The 25,129-nt window shown below is 37.8% G+C and overlaps 1 protein-coding gene across 3 annotated transcripts in view; it reads left to right on the top strand.

The window, feature by feature from the left end:
- Positions 1-25,129, top strand: part of LOC121067393 (WD repeat containing planar cell polarity effector) — a 150,431-nt gene that overhangs the window by 25,975 nt on the left and 99,327 nt on the right. For all 3 annotated transcript variants that reach the window (XM_040551830.1, XM_040551828.1, XM_040551829.1), the window contains exons 4-6: positions 19,883-19,968; positions 21,713-21,757; positions 22,740-22,790. In XM_040551830.1, coding sequence (XP_040407764.1) covers positions 19,908-19,968; positions 21,713-21,757; positions 22,740-22,790 — 157 coding nt within the window. In that variant the 5' untranslated portion in view covers positions 19,883-19,907. The remainder of the gene's footprint in view (positions 1-19,882; positions 19,969-21,712; positions 21,758-22,739; positions 22,791-25,129) is intronic.

Below are 25,129 nucleotides of genomic sequence, written 5' to 3'. Positions count from 1 at the left end.
GAAAAGAACGAGGACAGATGTCTTGGGGTAAATCATTTCTGCCCAGTCAAAACTTTCAGATAATAAATACAAGATAGGCTCGCTTGGTGACACTGCCCGTCCTCAACTTCTGCTGATCTGCTGGGAAGCAAAAGCAGAGCTGTTGCTGTCACCTTCAAAGGTATCCTCTCCTTCTGGAGCTATTATGTCCAGCTGTCTGCAGCTGAAAACACCTTGTAGATGTCAGCGGTTCACATTATCTCTCTCCTGAGAATGCAGTTTCAAGAGGCATCTTTTTGGCAGCCCTGCCAGCTGACACAGCTCTTGTTTTACTCTTGCATCACTGCCATAATTGTGCTGGTAAATTATTTGTAGGGATGCCTGATGAGCTGGTTCAGGGAATTGAACTGGTTTTAAATCAAACATTTTCCTTGTATGGCCTTACAAAATGGTTGTAGGAGCACAACTGAGGGAGGATCAGCAGTTCTCTGTGTCTTTCTTTACAAGCTTCTTTCTCGGGACTGTCTGTGCTGGGGATCTGAGGGTAGCAGCACAGTTGCTGGTGGATCAGTTCTGTGCTTTCCCATACTGAACAAGGTAATGTTGTTATTCTTAAGGTTGAGAAGGTTTTCCAATTTAAAGAACATGTTGGGCTACAGGGTATCCCAACCTCTGTCCATTGAACAGCCTTTATTAGGAATCTATTCTGGAATTTTGGAGATGCCCGTAATGAACCCCATTCCTACCCAGCATCACCTTTTAAAAGTAAAATCAGCAATGACTTTTTGCCCTCCTATATACGCAACGCACCCCCATTCCCACATTGCTCTGCCCCCTGAAGCTCCCATGAGACTCTAATGCTAAAAAAAATTGGCAAAAGTTTTGCAAAGACTATGTGTAGAAGGTTTGCCCAGAAGGTTTTTAGATAGCTGGTGTTTTCATCATATTGGTGACTCGAGGGAATGTGGGACCGCTAAACTAGGAGGTCTCAGACGCTATGCAACTGAATCCTTTGTAAATGCATGGGAAATAATGTAGGTATTTTTGATAAATTTGCCTTTATTTATATTGAACAAATGTAACTTGAGTATAGCTAGTAATTTAAAAGGAAACTGTATTTGAAAATAACACAAATGCTTGCAGGAGGTAAAGAAGAGATTAGCAGGTGGAAGAGTAGAACAGAGAGGGACTGAGGCTGAAGCAAGGGTTAGGTGTGCAAGGAGGAACACAGGAGTATAGATAATAAGCGTTTAGATTGGGGAAATTAGGTGGGGTTGATGTGATGGGAATATTTCTGCAGTGCTAAGCCTTCAGTATTACAAGAAGGGCAGAGGATTTCTGAGCTGTATGTTAGGTTGGGGCGTTGAAGAAGAGAGGTTTTTTAATGTGGCTCAGGTTGCTGTAACCACCGAGTAATTAAATAAAAATTCATGGATAGAGACCATATCTGTGCGTTCTTTCAGTAGCACTATGTGTTTCAAAACACACCTGCCACCTAAAACATGGTACCTGAGGAGTGTGCTTGGGATCAGCTGTGCCAGTAATGGAGAGAAAGTAGCTGTTGGGGCTTGGGGATGCTCGGTTGGGTCCTTGTTCTGCCGCGGGCTTCTGGAGCAGTCTCAGCCTCAAGCAAAATGGGAAGGTTACTCTGAATCACTGCATCTCCGGTGTGTGTTGGACTCAGCCCATATGGAAATAAAACGGTGTTTTTATTTGAAATGCAGGAGTTTGAGGAGCGTGGTGCATAGTCCTTAGCCAGCACTAAGAACTGGGAGACTGGAGCATCCCAAGCATCCCATTTTGGACCTTACTTGCTAAAACTAAATTTTTTTACTGAGCTGTTGTGAACAACATGGTGTTTTTTTCCACTGGAGGTCAGAGATATTTTTCTAAGGTCCAGCAGAGGTATGGTGTGAGCTGTATTTCTAAAATAAAGTGCAGTGCTGCCAAATTTGAAGTTGTTTTAAAGAAAAAGGCAGCAGAATTTTAAGGAACTGAGACGCTTTTGCTGAAATGTTACCTCACCTGCAGAAAAGGAAAGTCATCAACCTAGTGAAGATATATGTGAGTACTTCAGCTCACACCGATGAAGATTTGCAAAGTTATTGAAAACTTTAAGTAAACTTGTAAAAGTAGTAACATGATTTGACACTTGTAAATAGCAAGGCTGCCAGCTTGCCCATGACAATAAAAGACAAGTCTGGGCACTGAACGATGCATTTTTCTGATCTGATAGCACCTGCTTTTAATCTTTTAAGTAAACATTTTTTCAAGATGTAAATTTTTATGGGATATTTACCAAAATCGATTTGAAATACATCGAGGTATAGTCTTATTTCCGCTTAACCAACCAGTGTAAATCTGCCTTAGAGACAATGATATTGACTTTAATCACAAAACAGGTCTTCCTCCAGTACGTGAATGTTTCTTTCAAATGAAAACCGAGTAGAAATTAAAATAAGAATATGCTCGCTGAGGTCACGTTGTGGGCAGTTCGGATAGAAAAGCACAAATGCAAACTGGTAGAAAGGCAGGTGAGCCTCGTTTGAAGAGGAGATGTGCTCTCTAATTGTAAAGTTAAGTTTTTCGTCAAATGTGATTGAAAGTAAAGCATTTGAGGTCAGTGTAAAGATTGAAAATGGGTGTTTTAAACACTAGGTGGTGCCATTGTGTAAAGTTGCCTTTCCTGACGACAGCGAAGGTGAAAACGATGTTATGAAAACTCGGGAGTAAGAAAGCGTACAGAGAAGTTGGCAGTTTCAAATCAAGGGTTTGTGGCACAGGACGAGTGGTTTTGTAATATGCAGATGGAGAACGAATAGCCTGGCAGAGAGAGCTGTATAAGTTTGATTATGTTAACCTTAGGTCTGCTTGAAAGTATTTGCCTTTTTTTATTTTATTATTATTTCACATGGGAATAGAGAACTTAACTCATACTATGTGAATCTACGAGCCATCTCCTAGCAGCTTTATATAGTGAATATATCAAAACAAGCTTCCCTTGTGTTACTTCAAATACACCCTAAAATGCCTTAGGATTAAAGCAATCATCTGTAATACAATATCTGTGGCTCATTGTTGATTGGCTCAAAACATGAAATACAGCTTTTTTTTTCTTTTCTTGGAAGAGCCTATGTGCTTCCTTCATTGTCTACTTCACCAAAATTCTGCATTCCTTGTCTAATCCTGAGATATTAAAATAATTAAGTGGGATAGTCACAGTTTCACTTAATGAAGCATAATTGGGGGTTGGGATACTTTGATATTAAAATCAAAAAGAAAACACAAAAAAATGGCTTCCCTGAGCATACGCAGCTTTATTTCTATTTATTGCTACCTGTTTTAAGCAGCAAACGGGGAGCTTGCTTGCCTAAGGACAGTTGGACTGTCCTGCTAACAACTCTTTTAGCGTGCTAATCTTTATCACAGAACGTGTGCAACCCTGTTTTATTGGACCCGTGAGAAGAGTTAGCTCTGACCAAAGTGATCATTATAATTTCAAGATGTGTAAATTTGATTACATCTATGTTTATTCTTTTAGTTAAAGTGGTTAAAAGAAAATCAAAGTTTCGCAATCACCATTCAGATAGAGTTGCTATATGTAAATGATGTATTATTAATTAACTTGTTGGGAGAAATGTGTTTAACTTTATCCAGCAAATGGCATAGAATGATTGTTCTTATTGAGTCAGATAAAATACGATTTCATGTGCTTTGTTATTTAAATATATAAGGTCCTAATAACAATTTATGTGACCTAGAAAACACCAAAGAGTTGGCATCAATTTTTAAATTACTTCTTTCTTTCCAACCAAGAACCCTGTTCTGTAATAATATCTTACACACAGGGTTGCCTTATTATAGATGTTGCATGTACTTTAACTGCTGTGCAAAGCACCTCTCCCATGTAATTACACAAACATATTCTTAATTAATATGACTCGTGTTAGCGTGATCGAGCAATGGAATATTTTTTTGGTGTGTTTTGCAACTCTGAAAGAAGGCTGACAAATGAGGAATGTGGTTACTAAATATCGCACATCTCATGAAGAAATCCTCAGAAAGGACAAGGCCGGGACACCTGTACTGACTTTATTGTGATGAATTGCCTTAAAAAGCCCTAGAACATGTGTTGGTGCAGGAATTGCAGTATCCTGTGCTCTTCTTGATCCTTAAGGATCTGTATAGAAAAGTGTTGTCAGATACAAAGAGCGCTTGGGGCAACTGGAATCGTTTGTTTCAATGTGGAACAGCTTGACTATATCAAACTGGGACCCCACTGTATGCTAAGGTAACACTTTTTGTGTTCCCTACATCTGTGATTTAACCACCGGCTACCCTGGCGATAGGACCTGTAGCGTGCTATTATGCTGCTCAGCTCTGTGCTTTGGATCAGTTGCTTTTTTATATGTTCATGCATTTTTCCATCTGCTTATGCCTGGAATACATGCAGGAATTTTAGGACTGGGAATGAAGCTAGGAAATGGATATGGCTCCTCTCCCTATGTCCAGTAATTTTGCCACTCCATTTGGAACTGCTGTAAGACAGCACAGAGGATATATCACGATCGTGATAATCATTAATGCAAATAAGATTGTGCACGTGCGTGTGTAGTCATGTAGAGAGATGATTTTGGCGCTGTGATTTCATAAAGCTTTTGAAGTTGTGGCCATACAGCTAATGAAGGAGGAGGAGTGGGTAGATTAAAAATAGCGTAGTTACTTCCCCAGGACATTTAGCTGAAGCAGCTTGATTTGGTAGAGTGCCACTTGAGAGGTAGATCAGCTAGCTGCATGTAGGGAAGCAGGGTAATGATGTGCAACTTGCACAACCAGTTCTGGAAGCAAAAATGAAGTGAGGCATAGGCCACTGTCCATCTCCAAACTCCCTCCATAATATATAGACGGGGGAGTTCGTGGCAGTGCCAGCAGGCATTTTGCCATACCTTCTGGAAGCTCATTACGCTCACTTGATGCCAGTCAGTTGCAAACTAGTTGAACATTGAGAAATCTGTTGGGACTGTTGTGGAAATTTCCAATGATTTTAGGGAGGAAAATGAAGCAGTTTCATAAATAGTGCCCATCCTCTCTCCCCTTCCCCATTACCCAATGTGAACAAAAATGTTGGTGAGAAAGAATACTTTTTAGGATGCCACAAGCAGACAGTGTCACATGTGGGCAAGTGGAGTCGAGCCCTCCAAGCTACTATTGCCAAGCGTATCAATCGGAGAGCAGGCAAGAGGAGAACAGATGCCAGCAATTTGGTCACTACAAGTAAAAGCCCTGTAAGGTGCATTGATGCTGGAGTGTGTTATCCTGAGGCAGATTTGGAAAACCATTGGACACACCAAGAGGAGATGGCAGTGCTGCTGGTTACCAGGATGGCAACTCTGTCTGGGGATGTGGTGGTGGAAAGGGAACTCTTAACCCACAAACCTTTGGGAAGGACGTGCTAGATCAGGCGGCAGGCATGCCAAACTCATGCCTTGTCTTCACCTTTATTCTCTCAGGATCTGTAGATATGAGGATGGCATGGCTGCTGCAATGGCTGTGTTTCTCACCATACTGAAAAGAGACATTTCTGGTCACCTTTCAGGGCTTTAAATAGAGAGGTTTCAGCTGGTCAAGACAGTCCTGGAGCTGTGGGGGGCACACAGGTATGCAGACAGGACCTGCTCAGATGTGAAGCAGTGCAGTGAGGGTGAAAAGTGACAAAAAGCCTGACGAATAGGTAGGGATGTGTCTGTGTAAAGCCAGGAAACCAACAAACGGCCTCTATAAAATTCTTCCCTTGCCAATAAAGATTATTTAAGGTGACATAAAACATCAAAAATTCAGCTCAATTAGAGCCTGAGGACATCACTTCGGGGAGGTCAGCTTAACTGCCCTATCTGCTTGAATGTCTTTTTTTAGACAAGCCCTGTGTTCTGGTGATTGCCCTTCCTCCTAGATGTATGGCTCCACTAGAGCCATACTCATTTGACTGTTTTCCCATGACTGCTCAATAATAGTACAGAGGGAAACCCACAGAGAATTAATCCAGTCATGGTTGTGCTAATTTCCAAAGAAGCAAGTGAAAATAAGGGGAGTTTGTAATAAATGCAATATAAAACCTGTTTACACGACCGATTCTTATCCCCACCCCCAGCACCCTGGCCTTACCTCATTCCAGATTCCTGATTGTAGCTGAAAGCATTTCTGTGCTTTCCTGTACCAGAAAAATTCCCTTTTTTATCTTGGCTATGAAAGACTTGTATGAAAGACCTTTCAGTGGAAAGAGGGAATCAGTCTAAATGTGTTGCTATTGAAAGAGGATGGGTTTATGGTCACGTAGTTTGGTGTTCTTAAGAGGACTATACATTTAATCTTTGATCTAGAAATGGTTTTAAGAGTCTGCACATAAGCTAAAAGAAGTCCTGTCTAAATGTGCCATCTTCAGCTCCAGGCGTAACTGGAAGGATTGGGGTCTTTTCTGAGTGAGTTTTCTCAGATACGATTTCACTACATAATTTCAGGGGGCTTTCTCTATCTTCATTTAGCTGGTATATCATTTTCAGAGAAAACAATTTGATTTTTCAGTTCTGTATTCAGGGACGAAGTAGATTGTCCTCTTTGAGGTTATAGTGTCTGTTTAGTTATTTCTAGGGATGATGCGGACAGTTGGGTATTCAGACTTCTTCCAATCTGATCTCTGGAAATAGTAATTTTAAGAAAGGCTAGGTAAATCTTTGCGTATGAAAAGAATGTTACTGAAGAAGTATTTACCAAATTTTAGAAAATTAATATGGTTTGAAGCAGTTCTCTGACTCGAGGGATTGAGTCACCTCTGAAATGCATTGGAAGCCTGAAAAAGTCTCAGTATATTGAAAGGTCAGCATCATTTTATGTCTTTATGGGCAGTAGCAGACCTCAGATAAATAAAGCATTTAAGCATGTTTAGTACCAGTGAAGCCAAAAATTTATAAACGTGAATTTTAGAAGAAAGAAGCGTTTAGAGCAAAGAAGTCATTTTGGCACTTTTTTAAAAACCGAACATTGACCTTGAAATGATATACTAATCTAGGCAAGTGGGCATCTACATTGAAACCTGAAAAATAGCAAGGGCATATTCTTGCAAGTGAGAGTTGAAGAGATGACAGAAACAAGTCCCCATTATCCCCCCCCACTTTTCAAAAATGGAGGGCAGTTTCTCTTTGTGGTCCTGGAAGCACTTCCCAGCTTCATTTTTTCCTGGTTAGTGTAACAAGCATCCTCCACCACTTGCCTCTGCCACTGCTTGCAGAGGCTTATATTACCCTACTTGTTTTGCCTTTCTGTAGGGATATATGGTTCCCATATATATAAGAATCCAGTATATATTCCAATTCTGTCAGACTAATGAGTTTCCTAAATACTGGCTTTTCATCAGAAATGTACCTACGAATACATGCTGTTCTTGCAACATGGAGTATTGTTCAACCTGTGCATTGTGTATTTAACTATGAGAGAAGTCTGACTCAATATATGTATTATTTTTGTAAAATAGACAATTAACTAAACTCGGTCTTTATGCAGTAAACATGCACTTTGGATAATCTTTTCAAAGTGAATAATGCAGACATTATACCAATTCTGATATGTGGAAGATGATCCATAGGGGAAAAAGATACATGTGCACGAGTCAATTATTTGAGAATAAAGCCCTTAATTTCTTCAGGCTCTATAAAAAGAATTTGGGCATCTGGACATATTTATTTTAGAGATATAGGGGTAAATCTTCAGCACAGAGCATAGGGAGTTAACCATGGAACATTCATTAACGTTAATGGGATTTCTATGGCTAATTCCCCACACACTGGCTGAAAATTTAGCCCAAAGAGATTTGAAAAGTGATGTTGGGAAGCAAGTTGGTCGGTTAGCCTGATTACTTTCATGTTATTAACTGCTCTATCTGCCACTGGCTTTGCATGAGCACTGAGATATACTTAACAGTTACTAATAAAGGACTGTATACTAGATACTGATTCTCATATGGTGGTACAGTAATGTAGTTATATGAGCAAATTTTAGAATACTCCTTTGGGGTATTTTCAGAAAAAAAAACACACCAACAACCAAACACAGCAAAGCCACAGAATAAAAAGAAATGTATATATATTAAGGCATGTTTTTAGACAGCAGAACTGGTTTATATTTCTGGTATCTTTAGTATAGCTTTAGCATAAATAGAAAGTATAACTTAAAAAAATAAAATGAATGCTGTATTACTAGGATCTAAATTCAGAGTTGACCAACTCTGAGCAGGGAGTTGGACCAAAAGACTTCCAAGTTCCTTCTAACCTAAATTATTTTATGATTTAGATTTAATGATGCACTTTTCTTAATGCCTTTTTGGACTAGTTTTCTTTAGTAGAAGATGAGACAGGAAAGTCAGTTTCTGTTTATTGTAAAATTTTGAAGAATGGTTGAAAGCTAGGCAAACTTAAAATATTTCATGTACTAAATTAATAATATTGTTTCAAAAGGAAATGCAGACTAATTATAAAGGTTTATCAGATTTCTGTTCCTGTTTTTTGCTGTGTTAAGAACATGCAACAGAGATTGTGCGTGAAATGTGAATGTGGGCATGCATTCATATGTATGTTCACATTTCTATTTCTCTTGTGCGTTAGCATAGGGGAGCTATTCCATTCCTTTTGCAGTTATTATTTAGAGCAATCAGTAGTCAGCCATTAGAGGGTGCTTCTGCACCAAGGAGCACGCTCTTCTTAAAACCTTATTTGCTAAACTTTAAGTGAAGAGTCATTTTATGTATCCCAGAATTACCCAATTTCTTCTTTAATTCGCCTGGTGCCATTCTTGGAATTCAGAGGATTAAAATGGGGATAACTATAGGTGATTCAGAGAGGGTGGAATGACTCAGAGCAGTTAATTACTACATTTTGTAATTGTTTATGTAAAAACAAAAAAAAATTTATATAGACCCCATGCAATTGAAAAATGATACAGATGAACATCTGTACTGTATAGCACTTGCTTACAATATTACTGCCCCTTTTAGAAATGGGCTCATTCATTGTAACTCCACTGAATGCAGTTGCAGTAGGAATAGTAAAATAGATATAATTCATAAGTTTTTGCTATTGCTAGAAAAGTTAAAACTCTTTAAGGAGGATAAATAGGTTTTCTGTCTTGAATTCTCATGACCCCACATTCAACAGCAAACTTAGAAATGATACATCTGTGCTGGAAGATAGCAGAACTGGGACCTGGTTTTATAACCATTTGTCCCAGGAATACCATTTTAAAGTTAGCGCTTCTGAACCTTTGAACATTGGTACAAAGTGAGGGAAGGAAAATGGAGGTAGGAAAATTTCTAAAAGAAAATTCTGCCATTGCAGAATTAATTCCCAAGACTGAATAAAAGTCACTACACTTCAAAAGTGGTCCATACAACAAAGCAGTACCTCTCAGTTATATGCCCAATAATGTTTAGATGATGAGTGCTCAGCAAAGAAATCTACCACCTGCAAATCTTTGTGAAAGCCAGTCCCCAGAGATGGTGACTGAAAATACTCCTGAAATACTGAAAATACTCCTCCCAGAGAACGTGGCTCTCCAGGGGACATCTTTGCACAAATTTCCAGATAGCATAGCTAAGCATTTCTGATATCCAACTGCTTTTGAAAGCTGACAAAACTTCCAAAGACCTTCTCTAGTAAAATGTACCCACCTCAGAAGGTGGGTAGAGACAGAAGTCTTTTTCAAGAGCTTCTTAAGAAGCCATATGTCCTCCTAAGACTTAAACATAAAAGGTAGCAAAATATCCCTTCAGGCGTAAGTATCCAGGTTTTTGTTGTACCTGTGTCTATTGCTGTGTTTGTGGTACCATCTCCGTGTCAAAGGCTGTGGGTCTTGCTGTCTCCAGCGTTTGGAGATTTTGTTCGATCAGTAAACATTCTGACATTAGCAAGACCTGTTTCATAATACTTTTTTCAACAAGTAGCATAAATCCATCAGTTAATGATGGGAGTAGAGCTACTAAGCTTAGTCATGAAAAGCAAGAACAGATGATAAAATATATTGGATATCTTAACTCATGAGCAAAAACACAAGGATGCACATATTTTGATTATGTCAATCTCATCTCCTTTAAATCTGTCCACTAGGAAAACAAAGCAAACTCTGTATTACAGCTGGAAAAGTAAGGCAGTAAGCCTGAAGCCAGATAGCACATCACCAACATCATCTAAAAAAGTAGATTGTCATTTTTATGGAGAACTACTTTACACTCCTCTCTGTAATTCAAGTACACATGGGGAAGATGCTGCAAGGTAGTTGGTTGTTTCTGAAGTATCAGGAGTTGACAAAAGTCCATTTTATATTTAATGAAGGTAACAAAATGTAAAATATATAAATTCCACAAATGCGTGTTCTTACAGAAATCAAGGAGAACTACTAGCCTACAGAGTCATATGCATGCTTTCAAGACATGAAACTGGGGCTGGTGAAAGAAACTACCTGTATGTCAGTATCAACATCTGGCACATCAAATAAAGATACTGTAATTCTCAGCTTTTTGAGGTGGGTGAAGCTGGTCATAATATCAGATCTACCAGTTTTTATCCAGGGGTGACTGTATTACTAGCCAGAGGAAAATCTTCCATAGGAAGCGTTGGATGATATCCTGGAACTCAATTCATCTTTACCATAAATACTCAAATTTATAGGGATGGTTTGGACTGTTACTAAATCTATTGTCATTTTGTTGTATGACAGGTTTGAGACTGCAACAGTTGCAATTACTAGGCAAAGGCAGCTCCGGGTATCTCATTAACAGCTTGTCTTACTCTGCTCCCATAATAGGTAGAATGATGTTGGACTGAGCTTTTGGCCCTTGAACTACTTATATTAATGTAGTTACTTCGGATCCTCTGCATAGTCAATGGAAAGAGGTTGATTGAGCCCATCAGTTTTTTCTGTCATGCGTGTGTTCCTGGACAACACTTAACGCTGCAATAGCCAAACGCCGTCATGTTTCTGTCCATCTTACAGAGAGCAGTCTGTAAGGGAAGCTCACACGGTGAGAAAACTGGTGAATAAACCAAGCATCTCTGGTTCATTCTGTTTGGCAGGAAATGTTCCTTTTGGTTTTGGTAACTGGATTCCTAAAATCATCATTTGTTGTCAAAAACACATGGCTTGGCTTGATCTTTCTCTTCTCTCCGTCTTTCCCTTCTGCCCCACCTTGCTGTTAGTGTCTCATACCATGCACTTGACCTGTTTTGTTTGTGTTTTTTTAATAAGGTAAATTTCTGAAACTGGCTCTACCTACGAAACAAGTATTTTACTCTCATGGCTCAATTTCCTCTCTCCTAAAAGTAATAGAATAGTTCCTAGTTCACTATTAAAATCTGTACCTTTTATTTTGTATATGACCCCACTGCTCAACGTATTCAAATGTGATTATGAAAATGTTTAAACAAATGCATTTTCTCTTCAAAGTTATTTTCTCTAATGCATATCTGTGTAATTAAAACATAACATAAACTATACTGTAGCATTACAATCAGAAATTAATTATTGTAACATGAAATTTTCGTTTTTTGTCTTACTGCAAAGGTGAGTATGGCTTAAAATTGAAAAATATTAGTCCTTTTCATAGAAACCTGTTTGAAGATCATAAGGGAGTACAAAAGAAGAAAAGCTTTTTGTTTGTGTTTGCAATCAAATCTTTCTTAAAAGGAAGTCTGACACATAGGCATTGTAGTGTTTTTTTTTTAATATTACATTGAAGAAAGCAAGATACAAGTCTCACTGGATTAGCTGGAATTCAAGTATAGCAGAAAAGCCATTTTTAAAAATAAATGCATTGAGCAAACAAGAATCTCAATGAGCCTCACAAATGGCTATTCAAAGGTAATTTTCAAATATTAGCAAAGCTTACTTTATTGCTGGCAACAAACAAAAACAGAAGAAAATGTCAACATAAAGAAGCTACTGTAAATTATTTAATTGGCAAAACATTCTGAAAAAGAATACCAAAAACATATGTAAGTATACTGTCGATCTAAATATAATCAATGTTTGTTCTAGTAAATTTATTCAGCTCATACAATGTACTTAGAAATTATATTTCTATTTTTAAAGACAGCTTGCAAATTTTCATGATTTGTATATCAAATCAATGTGTTTGCCGATGTTCTTTTGAAAAATTCTTGAAATAAATACTCATTATGCACATTATAAAATGTTAAAGGCAAGAGCTGTACAGGTCAGTGAGAAAATTGTTGGTACATCACATAATTAAAAGGAAAACTAAATAGATGTTCATGCTACATTTTCAGTGCTGCACTTATAAAACTTGACTGATGCCCTCACAGATCTGGTTAGTAGTTTGATAGCTAAACCTGAAGTACTGCATAAAAGTATGTAAGAACCTTATTTGTTTAGATGTAAGTACAGTTAAAATTCAGATTGCACTATGGTTAACTCATTGCTTTGGACTTAACTATTGCTCTGATCCTTGTTGTTGACAGTAGCAGCACATGCTGCATGACCAGGTGATGAACTAAAATACTTGTTACTAATTTCTAATTTGAACTGATGTTCACATTTTAAAGATCCACTGTTATAAATCTCCTTCCTTCCTTCTGTATAGTAGTTGCAGCAATGGTAGGGCAATGGAGCAAGGACTTTGCCTGTACTTGGATAATGTGCAGGTCCTTTCACCTATTGATACTCATTTCTGCTTAGCTTAAAAAAGAAATTTTATTATCTTTTCTTTCAGTTTGCAGTAAGAAATCACTACTGTGAGATTTTGTGACCTACTGACCTTTAGTCCTGAAAAAATGGTTTATTTACAACAACAATCACTATCTTAAAGAATAGTGTAAAACAGTTTGACATTTAATACTTCTGTAATTACCTTATGTCATGTGTCAGCCCTGGATATCTGTGGTTTGGATCACTTATCTACTATCTAGTTTATATAAAGGCCTTCAGGGTCTTTATCAAAATGTGTATATGAACTTTTCACTCTATGAAGTAAAAACCTGGGTCAATTATATCTATTTTCTGTGACCTTCTTAACTTTTCACACCCACTCTGTCAGAGTTGTTATAGATTGTAATACTTGCAGCAGTATCAATTGGAGAATGATTGCTAGCTTCATTAATGCTGTCAGAGGTGTGGCTGATACATAAACTAAATATCTTCTTGACAAATGGCATTACCTCCCTCAAATTCATTCTGTTTGGCTGTTGTTAATCTTATCTGTTCACTTAGTCAATAGCTGTCTTTCCAAAGAGACTACCAATAATATATATTGGAAGTCTGTTCCTGAAGGGAGGAGAGTCAGTAGAGTGGTTTGGGCAGTAGGCTAGAATTTACCAAATAAGAATTTAGTTTCTGTTCCTGTTATCATCATCTTGGGTGGCAACTCAGCAAAAATTGTGCCTAGGTTTTAACACATGAGCAAGCAATTAGAGGGAACAAGTTATCCCCATATAGATTTCCTGTAGTGTTTCTGCACATGTCCTTGAACTTCCACACCCTCTATCTAGTAAGTACAAAATGATTTTTGAATTTCCAGCTCAGAGAGTGAACATGACAGCTGTCTCTCATCCAGCAATTCACATCCTGAGCAATGACCTGCATGGCTTTTTGGCCATGTACAACTAATCTGTTTCAAATATATAGTAAGTACTAGTCTTTCAGATATTATGTCTGGCTACATTTTTTTATGGTAACTGTCTATGGACATGGTCCTACTATGAGTTTTGCTGAGGTGGCAAGCGCAAAACCAGTTGCAAGATCAGGGCCTCAATGCTTTGAATGCAATTAAAACAGATGAGTATGTGTTAAGCCCAAGATAATTGTGTTAAAAGTAATCTTAACTGATAACAACTGAAAATGAAATGTTTGTGTTTTTTTTCCAGCATTTACAGAATTTCAGTGTGTTAGCATATGTCAAATAGTCTTAATGTTCTTAAGGAGCTATGCAGATGTCTTGAATTATGAAAACTCTGTAAATGTAACTAACTGTCATTGCAAAAAAGGATTATTTTCAGACTTGTAAAACAGTAGAACAGACCTCATAAAAAAGTAATTCAGTGGAGCATGCTACAACTTCACAGCCTATGGGAATAAGTTTACAATGTATAATTTTCATGCCAGAATTCTTGAGTTATCAGATAATGTATTTCCTTTCAATGATTATTCTGTAAACCATATTTAGGCCTTTCTTATAATAGAAGCCTCACTGTGTGAGTCAATACAGAATGTTCCGTGTGTTGTTCACAAAACAGTTTTCTTATTTAGGTTGGGGAAGTTAGAATAAGGGAAAAATATTGCTTCATTCGTGTGTTTGGAATAAACATTCTCAGTCATCAAAGTCTGCTGCCTTAGAGAGAAAGGAAGTACCAACAGTAAATATTTGCGTTGAACTTAAGATTTATGATAACTGAACAACCTGTTATTTGTATAAGCTAAAAATATTCTTAAACCAATATTGTAATATGAATTATTAGCCACTGAGAAGATTTATAAGAGCATGTCTGTATTTCTACTTAAAATCAGAGGTTGGGCTTATGAGCAGAGGACCTGATTTTCATTTATACTACAAAATCTGCACTTCTTTTCTCAGTGGAAAAGGGATTTAAAGGAGAAGTAAATAAACATAAGAATAAAGCCCATTATGCTGCTAAAGAGAGTGAAGAACTCAGGCAAGGAGTTTCAGTGCCCGGTTCTGGAGATTGCAGTGGTGAGGAGTGGTTGGCCCAGGCTCAGAAAAAGCAGCAGCAGGCAAGGAAGTGTCTGGGTTCAACAAGCACCTAAGAAAGAGAAAAGACAAAGGTGACCCAGGTCTGCTCCAAGGGGGAAGGTGACATACTGAACTTAGGACCTGTACGTAAAAAAATCGGGGAGCAGAGAGCAGTGGCTGAGGTACCAGTGGGCCAGCTGCAAGGAGTCTGGTCATGGGTGTCAACACAGCGGAAAGGATGGAGACTACCAAAGCCAGCTTGAAGTTGCCATTAGAGAAGAATTGGTAACCCATTTGATCCAAATTTTATCAGATGTAAGCATTTACTTTGTGTAGCTATGGCGTTTTTGGTCTGGTCTTGAATGAGCAGCGTTCACTGTTGTGGTTAACCACAATCTTATTGTAAACAGGCCTCTGACCCTGACTGTCATTTATTCTGCACTGCAAAGTTCCTATTTACAATACACACATCTCGGGCTTTGCCAGTGCAAAGTGAAAAATGAAGACTAGAATATCTGCTTGTCAGAAAATGCAGTTAAGTTTCCACAATGAAATGAAAGAAACATTCAAGAATGAAATGAGAACAGCTCATTTTCTGCACAGGTGATACAATTTCTGACCTATGAAATCCAAAGGCAGGCTTGCACCAGGTGAAGACGTGTCAGAATGCCATCTTTGCAGGTGTTGAACTTCCAGCCAAACTAACTCTGCAATTTTGTGCTGTTTCTACAACGTCTTAAATCCAAACTTTTGTGAAATTTAAAAGTGCCGTGGCTAAAAATTCTGTGCTGATCTTACCAATGGACCCATGGAGCCAGGGCCTTAAAACCTCACTGGATTCCTCCCAACATCACTGGATTTCTACACAGGGACAAGAAACCAGTGACACTTACCTATTTGCACCATCTGCTCTGAACATTTGGGCCAGTGTCACAGATGAGAAGAACCTGAATTAGTTCTGCTTAATGCCAGAATACAGACTGAAGGTTTACAAATTCTGACTTCATTTCTGAATGTGTTTATATATCAAACAGGCTTCAGCTTCATATATCTGGAAAAAAGAAGAAATCTATCTTGTAAGATTGGAAGGCCATTTTGCAATTATCATCGATGGAAACTTGACTGAGCAAGGAGCTTTTAGTGGTTTATTTTTAAAGGAATAATCACTGTAAATTTTAATATAGCTAAAAATGTAAAAGTTTAGTGTGTTTAAAATTTTATTTTACATGCTTTACACAAAGAAATTTTATCTACTCAAAGTGTACAGCAAGTAGCTACTCATTTAATGTACATTTCTGGAAAAAAAAAAAAAGACCCCACAACATAAAAGCAAGCTGGAGTAGGACAAAGGTTGGATGTGTTGCTTAGTTTAGTGGGCGACATTGGTAGTAGGGGTATGGTTGGACCAGATGATCTTGGAGGTCTTTTCCAACCTTAAAGGTTCTATGAAAACAAAAGGGTGTCCTATGCTGACTCTTACAAAATAATTCCTACTATAGCTTTATAGCTTTATATAGTTTTTTTGTTTGTTTGTTTTTTCAAAAAAGGAAAAAGAGAAGTAAGTCTGTGGAAATGGATTTAGTAGCATTTTCTTTTATTTGGGAATTCTGTCCTGTAACATCTGCCCAAGCGCAAATCTGAAGCACCTAGTCCAGGATGCATACACACACGATACTGCAATAGATTAGTAACCTTGCTATGGCACAGAGGTACCCGCTTTCTGACTAGCTTTCTGTTTTACCTTGTTTCTGCTCCTAGGAGTGTGTCCCCTAATCTATAGAGATATTTTGGAGGAGACCCCCTGTGTTTCTCTTCCTTTTGCTAGGAGCACTGGATTTCTGGCAGCGCCTTGGCCCAGCTTCACTGGAACAGACACGTGGTTTTCAAAGCCCATCCCGTAGCCCGGACATGCAGCATTTGCTGTTAGAGCGGGGCTTGGGACCATGTTGGGGTGCTGAGCCATGCCTCCAGCACATAAATGACAAAGTTCAGATAACCCGTTGTCGTCAGCATTTCCTATTCTCTGGGTGGCTCCTCACAAGTTTTTGGAGGCCCATGTTCTTGGGATGCACTCGTGTTGGGAGCTGGGCATTGCCTTTCACAGGCACCCCACTGTGCCAGGTAAACCTACAGGAGGGAGAAATACAGTACCAGTGCTCTGAATCTCTCGCATAGGGCAGAGTTCTTAATTATTTGGCACAATAGCAGTTAAATTGAAGGTGTCAGAGCGGACCCTAGATATCAATTTCAGCATTTGTTGATGTCAGAAAGTGGCCAAATAGTTATTTTCTGTATCAGCGGCTAAACAAAGATTTACTAAACTGAGCATTTTTCTTTTTTAAACAAAGCACTCTGAGCACAGATACTGAAGCAGGCTAACCATTGCAGAACATCTCCATTTGTCAGTAAGCTTTCTACAGCCACCAAAATATCCCTGCCTATTGTTTGTGGAGATACTGTGAAGGCAGACAGCCAGTGTTGCGTGAGCCAGAGAAAGAACTAGCTATTAAATTGAATTCCAGTGTTACCTTAACAATAGAGTTATTTTAACCTATTTTTCCCAAATTCTACTCAGTTTTAAAGAAGGGACATGGATTCCTTTTATATGTTTTCATGCTGAACTTTTTGCAGTAGCAAACAACTCACATAGTTAAAGGAAGTCTGTGAATTCTGAGAGGCACTTTCTGAAGACAGATCCCTCTGCCGTTGTTGTCATCATTCCATTGTGTAGGAATATAGGGATGTGATAAATGGTGAGATGTGATTGCATAACTCTGAAAGTTGACCTGTATTCCTTCAAATGGAACTACTAAAAAAATTAATCTGAACAAAATATTCAGACTTTAAAATGCCATATTTTGTTACAGAGCAAATTATCTGTAGGCTATAACTAAAAAGTATTTCAGATTAGGCTATTGATAGGCTGGACTGGTATTTTGGGGGCAGACGGCTATTTTCACTGGCCCAACAGCAACCAGCATTCAAATAATTAGCAGATTTGGGGATGCTCAGAGCCCAAAGAAAGCGGGAAGCAAAAAGCTAAACTCAAGGGTAGATTATTTGACAAAATCTCTTTTACCTCATTAGAGATGCAGAGAATTTTGCTTCATCTGGGTTGTTCAGTACAGAACTGAAATACAGTTTTTAGGAAGTCTCTCTTTTTTTTTTTTTTTTTTTTTTTTTTACATTTACATACAAAGCTGTCTTTTTAATTTTTGGTTGCATTTTTTTTAAAGTGTCTGTCTGGGAAGAATGAATATGTAGTGCCTATTTGAAAGCTTCCCTCTCTTTTTGGAAGGTTCGCCCTGTATCTTTGACATTCAGTGAAAGAAATAGGCCTTGAAGATTTTCTGGAGAACACGATTGAAAAAGCTTGTGGTGACTACATACGACAGCTTTGCAGTCATTTTGGGAAGTTATGTTTGGTTATTTGTCATGCTAAAGTCTCCTAGTCTTCTTACCTTGACTTCTGGAAAGATATGCCTTCTCTCCAGCTGAACAGATCGTCTGCCAATCAAAGGGTTTTTTTTTCTATTTTTTTAGTCAAACCATGATAGGATTTTGAGAAGTTCACTCAATTCAGTGACTTCCTATTAGTGAGAGATCTAATCTAGGATCTCTGGGCCTTGGGGAATGCAAGTTTTGTTTCACTTGCTAAAGTAAGAAAGGAAAGAAAGTGGAATCAAATAAGAAAATTATAATATACAATCTCCTTTTATGGTAGTCCACATGGAAAATGAGGGTCTGCCCTCATCCATATTTATACCAAAAGTGGTTCCCATGTTCAACAGACCACCATACTACTAATCTCTTTGCATTTTTTTTTCCAAACCTCATTCTCACCCAAGGTGAGAGTATATTCCATTTACTAGATGTGCATTGTGAGCTTTTTTTTTTTTTTTTTTTTTTTTTTTTAGAGGACTATGGGATTTAGTAAGTCAGCAAGACTTTTTGTACGTTTGGGGATCAGTGTAAAGAAAATGCTATTTCCACTTGGTGCTATTTCAGTGGATTAGGCGGTGCATCAAAACATACATATTAGCTTCGGTGATAATACCTCGAGGTCTCATAGATTTGCTGGGACTATGATGGTTTCCTTGATGCTACCTGAGATTCTTGCACATATTTCTCATCATAGCACTCTTGACATAAACATCTGATAGTCTTTATGTGATGGGAATTCTGCAGTCGTATTCTAATTGGTGCATCCCCTCAACAACTGGACATTATCTAGGTCGCACTAATGGAAAGGGAATGAAAAGTCCACTTGCAAAAATAAAGTTCGAGTGTAGTACCATACCAATAGTGGCTCTGAAGTGTGTTGTATCTGTGTAAAGTCCCCTTCAGAGTCCAGCTTTCCTGGGCTTAGCGAAAGGAACGGAAGTAAGTGGTCTAGTGGCCCACTTATAACTATAGCCGTACAGGAAACTACACCAGCAAGTCTCTTGGTTATTGTGTCTCAGAAGATTTGAAATGTTCCTTTGAAATAAAACACATCCTCTAATGGGAATGTTCAGATGGATTGTTCAAAAAAGCAGAGCAAACATTTTATAATTGTAGTCTGTATACATAATATTTCAATTCATATATTTTGCTTCACATTGCCGTTTTGTCAGTTTTAATTGATGTAATATGCTGTGTTTTTATTTAGAAAGGCATCTTTTTTTCTATGTAGCATTATAACTAATGTCTGCAAATATCATGTGTTCAAGACTGTTTCGTGACAATATTGACATTTTCCGATGTACAGAGTTTAAAAAAATTAGTCCTGAAATTCAGATTTTCATGTCTAAGCCAGATCTTTAAGTAGGGGCTAAACTTTTTGCATGTGTCAAGGTAATAACTACAGTGAAAATAGCTTATAATATGTATATGAGAAGCATCACTCACAAAGTTGTTCACTGTGGTAAGAGCAGCTCTAAATTCAAGCAAGTATTGATTTCTTTCTATATACAATGGATATATGGAGATATATCCTTTTCTTATTCTATTATTTCCCATGCATCATTCGTTTTGTTGCAGTTGAAAACTACAACTTAACTACAACAAAATAGCACCAGTGGTAGGTTCTTCCAGGCTTAGTTTCCAAAATACTTGCAGTTTCAGTGGTGATAGAGGGTAATTAATTTGTTCATGCAGTTTCTTTCCTTCTTTTGATAGTGCTAAGGCGCCCATCTGCCATCAGATGACTTTCTTCCTGACTGAGATGCACCTGTGGTCTTTGAAGACTACCTTACATATTAGAGGTGAGCTGTTACCTGTTAATAAAAGAAGACAGCAAAACCTGTTGATGAATATTAAATTGATATAAAATTCCGCATAACCAAATTAAGTGTTTTTTGTACTTATGAGAAAGAAAATTGGACAGCATGATGATGTTTGAACTTGGTCAGCGTCTTTGCTTATCTCATCATCATAGAACTGGAGTATCCTTTCAACTTAGAAATGTTAAGATTATATTTAATTGGATGCATTTTCCCTTTTAGGAAGCTATGCTTCACTTGACTGTAAGCTTCAGTGTAATGACTAGTTTGGGTGAATGAAGATCAATAGTCTTCTTGATTTGTAGAGGCATTATGATTTGTACTTAGTATGAAAATTTTAAAAATGTTGCATGTTCTGGGTATTTTGCATGATTACTTGAAATTTTGTATGTGCAGGGACATATTTATCTTATTAATTGATCATTCCAGGAGACAAATGACTAATTACCAGCCATTCATTCATCTTCCCTTGCTATTACTAAAGTAAAATAGGAAAAAATAAACAAACAAAAACCACTGATCAAACACAAAAACTCAAACCACTGGTTTCTAAATGGATCATATAAAAATATAGTTTATGATGCTTCATGTCAATTGCAGTGTACTGTACTTTTGTTGAAAAACAATGCTAGTTTATTATTATTATTATTATTCAAATATTGACTCAGTATGCCATAGCAACCTATCTGTGTGTAAGAACTGGTCTGTTCAGTAACAAAAATAATATTAAAAACAGCAATAATATTTTAAAAAGTTGTATTTCATGGAAAAGTGTGATGGTTTAAGTAAACACATAGTTGTGGTTTGTTGTAATTGAAGGTGTACTGTGCCTATTTTCCACCTTTCACCTTCTTGCTTCCTCTATGACCATTTATGCATGGTCCACACGCCTCATTATGAAATCCTGAGGCAGAAGAGAGGACTGCTATCTTATTTTAAAAGCTACCTGCCACTGCATTGCCTTCCTACATTTCTCCAAATGAATTTTTCCCTGTAATATCTTTGTCTGAGTTTAGAATGAGACACATGCAGTGTCAAACTAATTATTTTGAAACAGTGCAACCTTAAATCAGACAGACCTACTTGGTGGAGCTTGCCATGGTCCACCTAAGCATTTACCAGACAGCCATGTCAGGAGCTGGCTCACAGTCCCACTGTAGCCCAAGCATCCAAATTTCTTTGCCATGGGACCAGGACAACAGAGCTGTGTGTGTGTGGTATACACTTGGGATTCATATAGATTCATATAGATTAAGAATATGGGATCCTTTGGAAGAGCAGCTTGACAGAGCTCATGAATGTTAAAAAGTAACCGTTGTCTTCAGCTTGGCTCAGAAGACATTTTAAATTATTCTCAGGTACAGCCTTTGTTGTGTTCTGTACCATTTTTCTTGTGAAAGAATAAAAAATATGATCATTAGGAAGGTGGTCAAAACATTTTTGCATGTTGGCAGCTGGAAAAGAAACAAAGCCTACATGAAGAAAATGGCAGCAACAAATAAATAGAGGACCTGTCACATACTCCTTCAGCCCTTGCTAGCTGGTTCTTGAAAGTCCTACAGGTATTCAGACTACATACAGTATTTTTTTACTCTGGCTTGCATTTTAACACCTAAGACTCTGCTCCAGCTAGCAAAAATCGTAATGCTGGACTTTGCTTGCTAAGTTGTGTTTTTGTTTCCAGTGTCACACCCATAATTAACTACATTTCTATTCAATTGCATAGATGAAGATATTGGGATTCACCAGTACTATGACAAGAAAGAACCAGGTAAAATATGTATAACTATAACTAAAACTAAACAAAACTTCCAAATGTTCAGTCTACTTTGACACAGACTGTTTGCTCTGAAAATATGCAACTCGAATTTCTTGCTAATGTATGCCTCTATTTCTATAGAGTAAGGAAGCACAGAAAGAGATTTTCTTTCCCAAGCTACATCAGAGTATTTAAAATCTCTCTATTCCACAGGGAAAAAAGAAAGATTTGGGGAAATAGTTACATAAAAAGTTACTGCATGTAACTTAATATCTCCTCAGTACAAACAAAATTATAAAATGAGCTTTGTGTCGTTAAAACCTCATTGAGATTTTCTATTTTTATTTTATATTCCGATTCTCTGTTCCTTTTGCCTGCTGCAGAGTACTAAACCACTACAAGGGACTGCTGCTCAGGCGGATGCTGGCTGTTGCAGGGTTTGCTGGCATCCCAGCAGAGGGCATCGTGGACGCGCGAGTGTGTGCCCAGCCTCCTGCAGCCCCAACTGCTATCTGAAATAGCCATTTCAGAGTGAATGATCAATTTTCTTTATCTGATTAATCCTGTTAATCCTAGAAGTTTCATGATGGGCCAAAAGGTCTGCTCGGCTAGAGTTGCTTCCTGTTTGCGGCCAGGTTGGAGCGGAGGCTTGTGTGGGCATCCCGTGGGCTTGGCTTGGCGGTTCGTGTGCTGTCCCCAGGGCTCTGCTGACAGACTGACTCAGCTTCTCTTCTGGGTTCAGTTGCAGCTCACTTCACTATCTGATGAGATTGGAGGCTCAGGAATACTGTCCCACCTGTTGAGCTCCATAAGCCTTTCTTTCACTGCAAATTTAAGATATCTGACTTACGAGGTGAAAACATCAGGGCTGTCTTAATTTTTTTGTAAATTTCTGTGTTTTATCAAAATGTATGACTCTTCTCTCTAATATTAATATTTGCTGACAGCAGTTGTAAGGATTATCATTCACCTTTTCATCTGTTCTTTCCTCTAGCGTCGCAGATGAAGCATGGTTACTTAGAAGACAAGCAAAAGCTAGCAGAATGTAAGGACATTTTCTCAGTTTCTTGTTATAGTAAGATGGAATTATTATTATTTTGAATTGGTGATGCCCCTGGAAAAACATTAAAATAATCTCAGACTTCTTCCAGAGTAACTTTCTGCACATGCCCTTTACAAAAAGACAGGCTGTCACAGAACTACAAAGCACAAAACAGTTGTGAAGTTGTACTTCGTCCTTCCTGGTATATTCGCAACTGTGTCATTAAAGATAGTACTGAATATTGCTTCTCAAATCCATTGCCAAGAGGAGTCACAAAAATAAGCATAATCCAGAGTTTTCCTTAGGACATTTACCCAGCAGATGAGCAATAAACATTTCCCACTCAGCTCCTGCATTGAAATACTAACTGCCTCAAAACTGAAATTTATAACTAAAATACTTTCATCCAAAATCAAATTACAGGTTAATAATCAGCTGCCTTCTTAGAACATTTTTAGCTTTCAAACATTGTACACTGTTCCTGCATTATCTGGTTAAAAGCAATTTCAGCCTATACTATCACATAGTAGTACTGTGACAGTTAAAAATTTTTATATTAGTACAACTTTTCTTAGCTCAAGTTTTACAGTTCCTGCATATTTATTATTGCTCAGTGTATGTGTTCACGTTCAAACATTATTACATGACCACTCTGAGAAATCAAACTGATTTTTAGAAGACTTCACAAAGTAATACATATGCTGTGAGAATTGCCTTAACATTTCATGTTACCATAATGTAAATTTGTGTGGGGTTGTGCATGTGTTTGAAGGCAGAACATGATCCAGAAGGACATGTTATTTGCAGCACCATAAGGTGTGTGTGGAGCAGGATGGAGCCCTGCTGGGGATGGGTGTAGAGGTGCACACAGCCACGGGGTAAATCTACACCTGCTGCAGAGGGTTGTGTTGTCAGAATCAATACAGCTTTGCAGAGGTAGGGAGGTGAGAAAGGGTTTTAAGTAGGGAGGAGCACGATGGATTTACATCCCTTGTGCTCCATGTAGCATTATGGTAGAGGTGCTGCCTGTATCAAAAGAGAAGCAGGCCCAGATAAACAGTTATACAGAAGCCCTGACTGTTATCTTTTATGCGTGTGGCATGCAGCAGAAACATAAGCTGCTGCACCTTGTGGCTGTAAATATTGGGGTAGCCTAGGCAGAAAACACCGTATAGTACGTTTCTTAAAGAGGAATACTGCATAACTTTATTCACAGCTGCTGATTGGTATATATAGTTTGGTATCTGTACAGGCAATTTCCCATTTTGCACATGTGGATAAATATTCCAGTATTTATGAAGGCATCCATTGAAAATGTGATCTTACATGCCTAATTAATATTATCATAACAGTTCCACCAACACTGGCTTTGGTCCAATAAAATACAAAGAGAAGTTGTATGTTGGTGTGCTCCTTTGTTGATATATGAAATCCTTCATTTTTTTTCACTCTATAGCACTTCTATTGTAAGCTCCTTTTTGCAGGGGGGTTTAAACACAACTGTTAAGTCATTCAGTCTGGAAGTTGGCATACAAACTGACAGCTCAGAGCTCAAAACTTTTCATCAGGTTTCCTTTAAATAGACTAGATTTTAAAAGACCATGTGTTCTAGTTTTTCATAGTTTTTTATTGTATACTTACGAACAGAAAACTGCTCACTTTTAAATGATGAAATTTCACAAGCTATTAGAGAGCCTCATTCTCAGCAATGAAACAAGCCAATTACTAAGCAACTCCAGAAGAAGCTTTGCCTCCTGGTTTCAGAGAAAAAATCCTATAAATCAAGTGTATTCTATAATATAAGTTATAGTGTTCACAATTGCCTGTTGTTAATACCTCTATATATGCATATATTCATGCATATATATTTTGCAGACACGTTAGTGCCTGCTTTTTGAAACTGGGCAATGAAATGTTAGTTCAAAAGATTAGTATCTGTTTAGGATTTGATAACTTGAATCTGAGTTAACATACTGAATATGAGATGCTTTCTCATTGCAAATGCTTAGCAGCTGGGTAGGATATTCCATCCTGAGAGCTTTGTGCACAATTGCCATGGTGAAGTCATGGTCAGTGTGGATATTTCATGCAAATGGTTCCTACAACAGAGTTTTTCAAAAGGATATCATTTGACAATAGAAAACATAGCCATTTCCTTCCAATTACAGGTATGTTTTATGTTTAAGGTAACTCCTAGAAATCTTAGGTTTGTGTTTCCAATGCAAAAGAAGCTCAAGTTGAAGAACTTTTTTTTGTTATATTTAATGTATGTTTGCACACACACACATATATACATACACATATGTACTCACTTATATATACTTTTTTTTTTTTGACATTTT

Source organism: Cygnus olor, chromosome 3, assembly GCF_009769625.2.
Source record: "Cygnus olor isolate bCygOlo1 chromosome 3, bCygOlo1.pri.v2, whole genome shotgun sequence".
Lineage (NCBI taxonomy): Eukaryota > Metazoa > Chordata > Aves > Anseriformes > Anatidae > Cygnus > Cygnus olor.
Note: the sequence above shows the minus strand (reverse complement) of the source record. Positions and strands in the feature narration are given on the sequence as shown.